We start from the raw sequence: 12,939 nt of genomic DNA, 5'->3' as shown, positions 1-12,939 counted from the left end.
GAACATTATAAAGTAGCCAAATTTGATTGGGATCGGATTATGGGTATGTGGCCCTTTATAGATTTGACACAAAATGATTTAAGCATCATGTAGTGATACTTTAAACTAAAGTGCATGTGTGGGACTATGGCGCAAGAGATCTAAAGCTTTTCCCAATTCAGACTCTTCTATATATATTTTTTATTCTAATCATCAACAAAAGTTATATATTTAATAAAATGAGTAGTAAATTTAATCAATAAAGTAAAATATTAGAATAAAAAACATTACAATGGTAATTACCAATAATCAAGCTATATATCAGGTTTTTATATGATAACTAGTATTTGGATCCGGGACTTTGTCCCGGGTTGGTATTATTTTCCAAATTTGATATGCATTTTTTTCCATTTCCATTAAGGAATACTCAACATTTAAAAGTTACAAATATAATAACATGGGCACTTAAAGGCTAAAACATGATTAAAAGTTGGTTGAGATGGTTATTCTATCATGTATAATAACAAGAGGTCACAGGTTCAAATCTTGTTGCAAGCTAATTTTATAAATTTAATTGACATGACTTCTGATTGTAATTTAGGCATTTCTCAAGAAGTATGTGCCTATGTGAGACAAAGGTCATAACAAAAATAAAATTGAACACTTATACTACTGACTAGTGACTACAGCACTACTACGACTACTAGTCTACTACATTGCAAGACTACCCCAATCTTCAAATTGTACAGTTTGTTCTATGCAACAAATTACAACCACCTATTTGATAGATTTGTAGCATAATTTTGTAAGACAAAAATCAATTCAATGTCCATACTGATGAATCTCCATTCTCCATTCCTGTGTTTCTTTCTTAGTATCAGTTACAATTTACAAATTTATACCATACTTCAAAGTGGTAATAAATGGTTGTGAAATTTAATAAAGTACTCCATGGAGTTGCGCGGTGGGGGGAGAGGGGCTGCAAAATTCGAAGGGGTAGGGGAAGGTGTGGGGACATGTGGTGGTTGTTGACTAGTTGTTAAGGGGTTAGGATTAGGGTTAGGGTTAGGGTTAGGGTTAGGATTAGGGTTAGGGTTAGGGTTAGGGTTAGGGATTAGGGTTAGGGATTAATTGGACTTTAAAATAAAAAATTTGCATTAATGAGTGACGGAGTTAACCGCCGTCAGTCATTAAGAGCATTTTGATGTATTTTCTTGAAAGATGGTGAATTTTGAAAAAAAATGAGGTATATGGTGAATTTTGAAAGAAGTTGGGATATTTGGTTAATAAAAAAATTTGTTAAAGATATTCGGTGAAAAAATCGAGAAGTATATATTACTCGAGACTTTGCTTACAAACTTAAGCTAAAAAAATTTGGGACCTAAGGCTAAAGCCATGTGCGTAAAAGCTGCTGCATAATTGAGGCTGCTTTCAAATAAACGCACCTCCCTAGTTTGCCCTCCTCAAATGGGTAGGTTACTTTTTTCTTTATCCTCTGACCATGAATGAACGACACATTGTCCCATTAGTATTTTTTATCTTTTTTTTTTACGACTGTCATGTTCTATTTTTTTCATTTTAACAAAAATAGAATGAATTAAGAAGTATATTACCAATGAATTAGAGTTTTTTTCTTTTGGAAAATTTTATATGAATCAGAGGGATTTGGGAAGGGAATTCAATTAAGATATGGAATTGTTATCTTTACATTAATTACATATAAGTTGTTATTCTAGGCTAGTCAATACAAAACAAACCAACTTCACAAATTCCTTCTAAATTTCTTTTCATACTACATTTCCCAGATTTTGAATTCTTCACACCCCAAAGAAGAGCCAAAAACAGATATAGATACTCATATTTATAATCCTGTCCCTCAAGATCTCCATATCTTAAACTTTCAACATTGTAGATGACCATTCATGATCCTAAACCTAAACTTGTTTGCATCTCTACAAAATCTTGCAATCTTTACCAGTTACTCCATTCCGACAAGGGAATCCGACCATAAAAATCCAAAAGCTTTTCCCAACAGCTTACATTGTGATCTACTCACTCCGATCTTTATTAGTTTACCCGTTTCCTTTGTACAAAGTTTTAGGAGAAACAATGTTGTGGGATGTAGAAGGAAAGAGAAACTATTATTTTATGTTAAAGTTGAATGTATGTGTTTTGGAAAGTTAGTGGTCCCATTCCAAAAATAAAAACAAAAGAAATAGGTAAATTAATAAGGAATATCCCAAAAAGGAATATAGGTAAACTAATATAGACAGGAGGTAGTATAATTCGATATTGCGCATAACCTTTTGGTCATATATTAACTTGCGCGAGTGTAAAACTAATCTACATGAACTTGAAGTACCGTGTCGCACTAATTGTTCTAGAAAGCAAGCCAGCGCTTTTCGGAGGCAACTCGGAACTGGGAGGCTTTGCTGTAACGTGATTCCTGTTGGAAACCTTAGGGCTGGAAATGTTCTCTCCTGCTCCAGAAATCACTTGAAACTCCTATAAAGATTGACTATGTTGGGAGCAGTTGTGACAAGAATAATGAAAGGGAAAGTGAAGATGCAGAACTTACTTTCTGGCCTGAGGTTGAGCTAGCATTCCTTGAGTGTTGTCCATTAACCTGAATTTCGGAAAGATGTATCAGCAGAAAACAATACTTTTGAGCATATATGTACTAATCGTCGTAGAAAAACATATGCAACTCAGCAACTGGTATGTTTAGGCAGACAAGACCGCGATTGCAGTGGGGATAATCCTAACCTATTTGCCCATCCCTACCATACCTTAGAATGCATTAAAAAAAATTTCGATTGCAGAGAAAGCAAGTTAATTCTTTCCCACTCATCCAAGCACATCAAACCTAACTAAACTTGGTTAATGGATAAGATAGTCTAATGGACATAACGGTAGTAAAAGGGCTTTCGTTCGACAAGGTCTTACTAGAGATGGCATCTACACTGGACGAGGTCGATACAAGCCAGAGTGGAAAGCCAATAATTTTTACGCTCAAAAGAAAAAGAATGTGGTTTTGTTTTTACGTGTTCTCATCTCTCTCTTTGCTCCTCTATTCGTCACCCACTGATCATAATCAACCCACTATTGACCAGGCCTACATGACCCTAATGCTTGTTTAGGGGACAAAGTACATTGGACTAGCAAAGCCAGCATCTGAAGCAAGCACATAAAATCTGCACACCTTATTAGATCCATTAGCAGTCGGAGTTTTTAATAAGGTCGAACCATTCTGTCAAACAGCCATTATATCAACAAATAAGAACATGATAAAGCACCATAAACAGTCAAGTGAACATGGGAAAACAGGAATACGTGTAACCATCAGATATGAAGGGAGATGAAAGCACACCTCATTAGATCCATTAGAAGTTGAAGGAGAGGAAGGCTCCAAGGCTACAGGGAGGGACACTGTCTGCAAGATCACAGCAGTTAACAAGAAACGCAGAGCAGCCACAGAACAAACAATCAGCAGATTATCATATTATAACTAACATACAACAGAAGATTATATCATAACTCACATACAGCAGCAAAAACCTTTCATATATGGTTAATATCACCCTTTACAATCTATGAATTCCTGGTGAATAAAGACATGGGACATGGCCCATTCAAAAAAAAAAAAAAATTCTTTATATAAAACATGCTAAAAATTTCCAACAGATTATTCATCATCTATTTTCCCCAAATGTATCCTACTCAGAAACATCTACGTATTCATAATTCAAGAAAGAAAATAGGGTGTTAATTTTAAAAAAGATTGAATGGAAGCCTGGAAGAGTACCACACATGTAATTGTAAAGCAGAAAAGCAATCTTCAGCCTCTGCAGACTAACACACCTATAGTGGGAAAAATATAATTAAGCATTTCAATTTATGGCACAAAGCATCTACAAAATACCCTTGAAGGCACTGCAATCTGTCGATGTTCAATAGCAGGCCTAGGAGAACTTGAAGGTGAATCCTACAAATCAAAAACAGTTGAATTTGTTAAATAAATTACCAAATCAAAATCAAGCAAAACTTTACGAGCTCTAATTTTTATTTTCTAAGAATAATCATACTGTTCAATGCTCAAGATAACGGGGAAAGCGACAACACATGAACCAAATTTTGAAGAGAAGATACAACTTACTATAAGGGTTACGTAAATATTGAGAAAGAGATAATAACAGTGAAAGATATTCAGATAAAAGACCCAACATATTGAGAAAAAGATAATAGCAGTGAAAGATATTCAGATAAGAGGGCCAAGTGGCCAACACAACACATAAAGCACAAATTTGAAATAAGTCAGATACGCCCGGTGATGATAGGAGCCAACCAAAACATGCCTGAATGACATCTGCAGATCTATTCTCTGCATCCAGTGTACAAAGTAATAATCTTGCCACTCCTTCCTTTGTCTCATCCTGAAAGTGGTTTGAACATAGATGTAAAACAAATTGGAAAGATATTTCAATATAAATTCTGCAGACATCCCATAATATAAAATTTCAGACCTGTTTCCCTTGAATTCTGCCCATTCTTGTCTCCTGAAATCACAAACAAAAAGTCAGATAATGTATTCCAGGGCCCTAACCAGGCAAGAGACTGGATCACCCATAATAAAAAACACTAAGTACACATGAGTCACCAGAGTTTGGATTGTATGATTGACAGTTTGGAGATCCAAGGTAAACTTCGAAACCTCTCCACGTACTCCAGTAACCTGAAAACTTAAAAATGTCGATGAGAATTTGAAATCTCATACAAACTCAATTTTCTTCAGAACATTAGGATATATCTGTATACCAATGTCAAACATCTTGTACCAAACTAATCTACTGCAAATGAATATCACATCAGTGCCTCACACTCCAATTTAGAACTCAACATCACTGTCTGTCTTGCTACTATAATAATACTCCCTCAGTCCCATAATATAAGTCCCGATTCTATTTTTACACGGAAAATAAGGTAAAGTGGAATCTCGTCTTATTTCGATAAAAATATTCATTTTTATTGGAAAACACTTACATTATTATTTCTTTTTAACAAAAAATAAAAACTGAACATTAATGTTGCATGTTTTAATGTGTAGAGGAGTTTAATGGGGTAGAAGATTCCATTTTGTCATTAATAATAGTGCATTAGAAGCTGAAATTATGAGGACATTTTGAGAATTAAATTATTTTCATGAGGGTATTTTGGGCATAATTATTGATTGAAAATAGAAATAGGACTTATATATTGGGACACTTTATAAGGAAACAGGACTTATAGTATGAGACGGAGGGAGTAGCAAGCACATTACTATAATGGCAAAAATCGTCAAGCCATAAAAAACAAGGTATACTCGTCTGCTGCACCACCTCCCCTTTCCTTCTCAAGGGTTGCTAAGTTGTAACACAATCATCTGTCAAGCTTCAACTTATTTCTTCTTAATAACAATATCCCTCTTCTCATTATAGCTAGAGTTTACTAATAGGTGTTAGTCATACACTTGTAGGGAATGCTCGGCCATGGTGACAAAGAAGTATCATATTCAACACAGTTGAAGTAGCATAATATACCGAAAGAAAAGGTGCAGGGCATATATTCACTTATGATTGACTACCAAGCTAAGAGAGCTGCACAAGATGAAGCTTACTGAAAAGCATACAAGATGAACCAATGAAGGTACGGTCAGAAAATAAAATAAAATGCGTTGCTCCCATAATGCTAGTTTACAGATCCTTGGGTAAAGGCACCAAGGATCCCAAATATTTTGAGATGTGAGTCACAAATTCTTAGGTGGACATAATAAAGGCGACAGAGGGTGTAGTTATTAAGGGCCACCAGATCATCAAAGAAGACAATTGACCATGTAAAGTCACCAGCTTTTATGTTTCCAAACAATGCCTAGGAAGGGGTACATGTTCACCAATTTTAGATCAAAACAGCACTGGTACTCCAATGCTGTCCCTTAACTGAGACATAAGTACTCTATGATTTCAGAACTTCGGGATACCAGCTTTTATGTTTCCAAACAACTCCTAAGAAAAACAAATGCCACTATTATTTTTCAAGAGGGGTTTCAAGACATACCTCATCCTTCGTAGTACTACTGCATGCAACTATGTCACCAAATTTATTACTTGAATCGTCAAGTTTGGAAGATATTTCGTTTCTGGTAACCTGCAGTAATGGAGAATGGAAGTGACCTTATAAAACATCTAACACTCAGTATGATACACAATATAACCTGGCATTTACATTAGATCAGAGAATTCTGCAACAACAAAATTAGGGTCAAAGGAAATCTAAAACCCAAAATCTCATGAAGCATACAAGTTCAAACATTCAAGAGGAAAGATGGGAATGCCAAAAGTATTGAAGATATATATCCCTGCATAACTGACAAATACCGCCTCTACTAAAAACAAATTGCAATATCCAATTCATATTCCAAATTCTAGAAAATGACCCTGCGAGAGAACTTCAGATGGACAACTCAAAGACAAATAGACAACTATAGCACCATGGGAGGATAAATAATATAGATAATCAAAGGTGATTTTACTCAATATCGGCAGAATCCCAACAAGGGAGAAACACAAGCCTATAATTCCATCCAAATAAAAAAATGAGAGGTGATAACATGTGAAACTTGCCCTGAGTGAAAGAAAAACTTCATCAAGCTGCTTAGCGACAGAATTGCAGGCATCTGATAAGCCGCGCTTGGTGGCAAACATGAAATTAGGAATTTTCCAACCCTGTCAATGTTAAAATAAGAAATTAATGCTGAATGAGCAACTTCCTCGTCCTTACCTGTAAGATCAGTCAAGTAGCTGGCAGCACATGAGGTAACACATATAAACAAGTAAACAGGCTAAAGAGGGGAAATTTAAACATGTTGCAGATTATGATAATCCTCAAACACAATATAGCTTCATTAATTAATGCACCGTGTATAAGTGGAGCAGCAAACACACACAGAAGAGAGGACTGCCATGTTTAGTTGAGATGAGAGAAAAGGAAAAAGAGAACCTCAGGTAATGAACTGTGAATCAATTCATTCTACGTAGACAGAAGACCGGTTTCATTTCATATATACAAAGGAGTGCTAAGATGCAAGCACAAATTAACTCTCGTAGAGCAGGATGTGCCAACATATAATATACCATGACAAAAAAACACAATGTTACAGTAACAGATCTATGTTGCTTAGAGAGAGGACTACGGCAAGTGGCGAGTCACCAGTGGAGTAGATTATATGGCCATAGGATTGAGATTTTGCAAATCAACCATTAGAGTCTGAGGAGTTTCAGGAGCTTGCAAGGCAGAATTCCTAGTGATTCAAGCTCCTACAATCTTTGACATGCTATCAAATATCGTGATCTCAAGATTTGGACTTTGGAGTAAGGCTGGAACATCGGACCTCCCCAAGGCAGGAAATCATAATGGGTACCAGTTGTTGTGATTGACATTGTTGAGCAAAAACATTTTTAGAACAGGAACTCTTATCAATGTCATCATAATCATGAATGCAAAGCAGTACCCACCAAGCGGTGCTCAATTAGAGCTTTTCAAGATAATAAAGACATTACAAACGACGCTACTGATCAAAGTAGCAAAGAAACCAGATTTTTCTCAACAAATATAAAGATAAATCACAAAATCAAATAGATAAATCCGTGAAGTCTAAGGACACTAAATATTTGCAATGGGAGGAGAATATAATTTGCTTTGTACACACATAAAATTAGTCAAACGGATGGACAAGTCAAACTACTAAAAAAAAATCAAATATTCCTCAACCTAAATCAGGCTAAAAGAGGGTATCAAAACTCAGAGGGGTTCAGCCAATTCCTGAGGTATGCTGACTGCTTGTTCACCAAGAAATAACAAAACTGCTCTAGTGAAAAAATGAAACCTACATAGAGAAGAAGTGCTGCTTTGCCAAGAGTAAGATAGAACATTGACAGCTTGCTTCCGCAAAGCAGCTAATCTATCATTTGCAATATGCTTGATTTAATTTACTAATTCTATAACTTAACAAATTTCTGAACATGCAAATGGCAATAATTAGATCACTTATGCATAAATCTAGACAATACATAAACAGAACAAGAAGAAATCATCTGAAACAAAGAAATAAGAGATTATTCAGTTGCTCAAGTTATTTGGGCATATTGGCATTGGCTTTTGCTGAGGAGGAAACTCAATCAGTGGTCAAAAAACAGGCTCTTCCAGCAACAATCACACTATATTTTACCTTCCACCACACATATCCATAGCCAACAGCTACAATCACAATGATTACACCATATCGACGGCCACCTAAAACATAAAAGAATAAAATCATCAGCATAGACTAGTAAGAAAAGGACGTAACATGTACCATAACAGCCACCATTTGCCATATACAAATATTATTAAAAAAAAATTATGAGGAGACATGTTAAATGGCTAGATTTTGGTGCAGCCAGACAAGAATGCTGATTCCTCTCCTTTCAAGTAGGCCACCAAATAGTCAAAGGAAATGGCTTACAAAAGTGCCTTACAGATACATGAAAAGGTGGATTAATTCTCGAGCATAACCGTTCTTTTCTCTAAAGATGGGATTATATTTCTCACCATAAACTGAAGATAAATTCAATACGACAATAAAAAAAGGACCCTGAATCTACAAGAAAATTTATCAAGCCCAACTTGCATGTTACCACCCTAGGGCAAAGATAGGCTTGGAATGCCTTCCTCCAAAAAGAAAGGGGGCCTCATGCCCTTATCCTCAATCATTCATCAACGACTCTCAATCTCGCCATATCTGCATGTCAGATACTATACTCACAATTCCCAATAACATAGATCCCCTTTCTTGTTAGCTTGGCTCTCACCCACACCAGGCAACAAAATTGTGTTTATCTGCAGCTTCATGGAATTTAGGATATTCAGATGCTCATACTGCACATTACCGGTTTGTACACAGAGGATATTCAATGTTAATTCTCAATATTAACTTTAAATTTCTGTTCTCTCTCCACCCCCCCCCTCCCCCCCCCCCCTTAACCCCCTTCAGTGCTAGCAAAAAACCACATATAATTCATTAATTATACTCGAGCTAAACAAGCAATAACATGTTCTTTTTTCTGAACGGCACAGTAAAGAAGAGCTACCTGTTGCATTTGAAGTCACGATTGTCATCGTTCTGCTTGATGCAAGGAGCTGCAGCTCTTGTCTTAAACTATTTACCTGAAAAAACACAGAAAGTTGGACCATAATTCCAAACTTAATATTTCAGCTGACACCAAAAGGTATTAATTCTATCACATGAGAATATCACCAGCTGAGGATACAATAATCATAAGGGGATAAGATGCTAACTATTGGAGACACGAACAGGAATGGGGAGAAGGCAGTAGCAAATTCATTCACAAGAATAGTGAGTTAGTGACTAGTGAGGAAGCACAATCACAGTAAACAAAAAGATGGCACAATTACCATCCAGCATGGAATTCCTTCGAAGGAACCACAATGCAAATATTCCTTTAAATATAACTTCCCACAAATGAAGATTCAAAATGAAAATATGTTATAGCTATGCATTAAACATTAAGTGGTTTTCATTTTCTTCTTTTTTACTAAAACTAATTGTTATTGTCATACTCTTTTGTAAATTCACACCCACCAAAAGCCAGCAAAGTTATCTGGAAAGTCAGACAAACAACTAAGTGAAATAAAAAATAAGCAGATGAGGGGGTAAAGAAATATAAGAGTCCAGGGATTTGATATCCACCAGACATTCTTCAACTAGCAGTTGAGCACTTAGAAAACTAAACCTCGGAGAAAGACGGTAATTTATCTCGTACACATAGTCATTCAGTCAAGGCATTGTATTTTTAAAGAGGAGGATTTCAGAAAAAGCAGAAAGCAAATCTTCAAAAGTGCTTCAAACAGTAGGTAGCAAGGATAATAATCAGATCAAGGTACTGAATGTTTAGTTGTCAACCAGCCAAGAAAGCGAACCAGTCTAAGATAATTAATAAGGAAAGTGGTTTTATACTCTATATAACAGTAGCTTGCATCTTTATTCACTATGAGAAAACTTTATCCTTATTATATAGTATTAAAATTTTGAAAAAGAGGTATAAGCAAATACCTGAGCTATCAAAGCATCATTTCTTGGCTTGCTTGTTGAGGAGGCTGAATCACTTTGCTTTATTGGCTTCGTAGCAACCTGTGATAGATCAGAACACATCTACTTTATAACTCTCTAGCCTCTATAGACATACATGATTTTAAGATCTCTTGATGAATCATAAATGCTATGTGATGGTGGGGTGGACCATTCTGACCAGCTATATTCTACAGGAGTACAGGTACATAACAAGATAGTAATACAGAAGCAGAAAGCCCACATAATAGCAGAACAAGATGCAAACTTAAAAAAATACTATATGAAAAATAAATATAGAAGTAGCCTACAGCTGGAGCAGTCTCAGAGGTTTTAGAGTTATTAAGATTTAGAAAGGAAATATAAAAAAACGGCTTGATTAAAGATAAGCCACCTTTATGGCCCCTGAGATGACATCAGAGACACTGGGCATGCGCCCCTCTTTAGCTAGAATTGAACCCAGGATGCCTGCAAAGCGGAAGGTAAAATTATTAACCATGAACAGTTCATATTCAGAAACATCATTTTCTCACAGCCAAGCATTTCAAAAGGACAGAAGCAACAGAATATAGACAAATGTCATGCAACATTTTAAGGGACTTCCTGCAACTGTTTTCAGTCAAAAGATTTGACAGAGGAACTACAGAAATTGCAACGGTGACAGGCATATTAATTCCTAATTAAAACATGTAGTGGAAATTAGTACATATCTGTATAAGGGAGAAGCATGCGAATTGTTTCACATAAGAAGGGCTTGAATGAATACACACACAAGAGAAAGATATTCGAAAGACACCAAAAGGGTGTCACCCGTGTAAAAAAGTTGGGTACAGGACAAAAAATTCATGTCCTCTCACTAACATGGAGAGTTTACCTACAAATTAAAAAATAGTCAAGTATCGCTCATGATCTAAAGCTTGGCTACTGCTATACTTAAGCGTCAAAAAAAGGAACTTCAACCTTGATATATCATACAACCAACAGAAATCAGAAGAAAGACAGGGATGCAGTATTTTGCAAATATGATGGATAAAAATGCAGATAGTATTTTGTGAAATGAGATATCAAACTTAAGGAACAAACTAGCTCACGATAGTCAAGTACAGGACACTATTTAAGACTTAAGAGACTATCCACCCTCTTAGCATATATTATGCACTTAAGGAACAAACTAGCTCAAGATAGTCAAGTACAGGACACTATTTTAGACTTAAGAGACTATCCACCCTCTTAGCATATATTATGCCTCGTCAGTTGGCACCACGCACGATAGCTAAGATCTTCTTAACCAAAGAAACAATCCTACAAGCAAAATATACAAGAATTTTTCCATCACTAATCATCCCTTTAGAGAGCTCTATAACTATTATACCTTCAATTCTAATAACTCGACTCTAACGTCTAAAATACACGAATCAAGAGACTCCTACAGCTAGCAATACACACTCCATCCAGCAACATTTTGATTCACATTAGTCAGTAAATAACAGTTTACTCGTCATTACGATTTCACTGTCAAAACTAATGTAAAAAATGTATATAAACCTTCCAATGGACATAGATATATACACAGGTATGATCTGATCCTTCAAATAAATAAAAACCCGATTTTCATTTCTGCAAAATTCAAGGTTTCCAATAATATATACCATTATCAGCTAAGAAACAATCCTATGAAATACTACAATAGACTAGATATAACTAAATTATACATCCAATACCCAATTTTACTACTCAATAAAACAATTCAATTACTAGTTACTACCCATATCAGTATTTCTTACCAAATTGAGAAAACATCAAAAACCCTCTTCTAATAACAACTAAAATCAAGAATAAAACACAAAATTCATACAAAATGCCAACATTTTAGACTCACAAAGAGGATAGAGAGAAACCTGCACCAACAAGGAGAGTGAGCTTTCCCAGAGGGAGAGCCATTGCTGCTAAAACCCCACCAAAACCCCTAAAGAGTGATAATTGTCAACACTTGAGAAGAAAAAAAACGAGCTATTTTTTTCTTCTTTCACTTTGCAGAAAAACCCACGATCAAATTAAGAATTTTTAACTGCTAAAAACAGTCAAAGTTGCATTTTTTTTATACATAATTCTTTTCTGACTCTCTTTCTGATTGGATTTTAGCGAAAAAGTGTAGTGACTTGGAGAAGAGATGTTCATTTCCCTCTCCTTTTTGTCGCAGTATATAGGTTGGGACGTTGGAGGGGGGAATTTGCAAAATTAGGGAGAGAAAAATGATATAGTAATAATAGCGTTATATGTACGTTATGCGTGTAATGTATGTTAAGTTAAATGATGAATTATAATTGTTTTGTAGTTTATAAGCTCGAATTTTTTCTTTTTATTTTTAAATTTAAATCTCTATTTTATATGGGAAGAGGGGTAGGACACCAAAATATTAGAAACCCCATTTTACTCTCATAACATCTCTATTATAACTACTTCCTTTATTGAAAAAATAAAAAGAAAACTACCTAATTAATTAAAAATAAAAAATATTACAAAAAGAAAACCATCAAGAATTCAAATATTCTTAATTTATTAGAAATAATTAATAATTAATTTAATTTTTTTCATCTCCCAAAAAAAATAATTTTGTACGTATGTTCGCACGCATCGCGTGCATATAAAAACTAGTTTAAACAATGTTAAGTATTGTTTTTTAGGTAGGGGTATATTGGTCAAAAAAGACGGATCAAAGTCCTTAAGAGTTCTCATATATAATAGAGATATGGGCAAATAATAATTAATAAGTCAAAAACAAGCTATGACAATATAGTAAT

General features: G+C 35.1%; 1 protein-coding gene across 2 annotated transcripts; it reads right to left on the bottom strand.

Annotated features, from left to right (window-relative positions):
- Positions 1 to 2,180: 2,180 nt before the first annotated feature.
- LOC104895409 (uncharacterized) lies at positions 2,181 to 12,369 on the bottom strand. 2 transcript variants are annotated; one of them, XM_010681907.4, is made up of 15 exons: positions 12,037 to 12,369; positions 10,533 to 10,606; positions 10,124 to 10,201; positions 9,141 to 9,216; positions 8,240 to 8,304; positions 6,636 to 6,737; positions 6,070 to 6,159; positions 4,637 to 4,711; positions 4,503 to 4,535; positions 4,335 to 4,412; positions 3,902 to 3,964; positions 3,350 to 3,412; positions 3,182 to 3,229; positions 2,558 to 2,605; positions 2,181 to 2,484 (listed from the first exon to the last, which is right to left on the bottom strand). In XM_010681907.4, the coding sequence occupies exons 1-15, from the start codon at positions 12,077 to 12,079 to the stop codon at positions 2,323 to 2,325; spliced, it is 1,098 nt and encodes a 365-aa protein (XP_010680209.2). In that variant the 5' UTR covers positions 12,080 to 12,369; the 3' UTR covers positions 2,181 to 2,322. The 2 variants fall into 2 exon arrangements, with proteins under 2 accessions (XP_010680209.2, XP_010680210.2); XM_010681908.4 differs by lacking the exon at positions 3,182 to 3,229.
- Positions 12,370 to 12,939: the final 570 nt, after the last annotated feature.

The sequence above is a fragment of the Beta vulgaris genome, chromosome 6 (assembly GCF_026745355.1).
Source record: "Beta vulgaris subsp. vulgaris cultivar EL10 chromosome 6, EL10.2, whole genome shotgun sequence".
Classification (NCBI taxonomy): Eukaryota; Viridiplantae; Streptophyta; class Magnoliopsida; order Caryophyllales; family Amaranthaceae; genus Beta; species Beta vulgaris.
This window is presented reverse-complemented; position numbering and strand designations above follow the sequence as displayed.

Excerpts from the sequence above, each read along its gene's own strand:
- LOC104895409 (XM_010681907.4), bottom strand. The coding sequence starts at position 12,079 with ATGGCTCTCCCTCTGGGAAAGCTCACTCTCCTTGTTGGTGCAG. Across the intron at positions 10,202-10,532 it reads TCATCTCAGGGGCCATAAAG|GTTGCTACGAAGCCAATAAA; the intron begins GTGGCTTATCTT and ends GATCTATCACAG. Across the intron at positions 3,230-3,349 it reads CTTCTAATGGATCTAATGAG|AATGGTTCGACCTTATTAAA; the intron begins GTGTGCTTTCAT and ends GCTGTTTGACAG.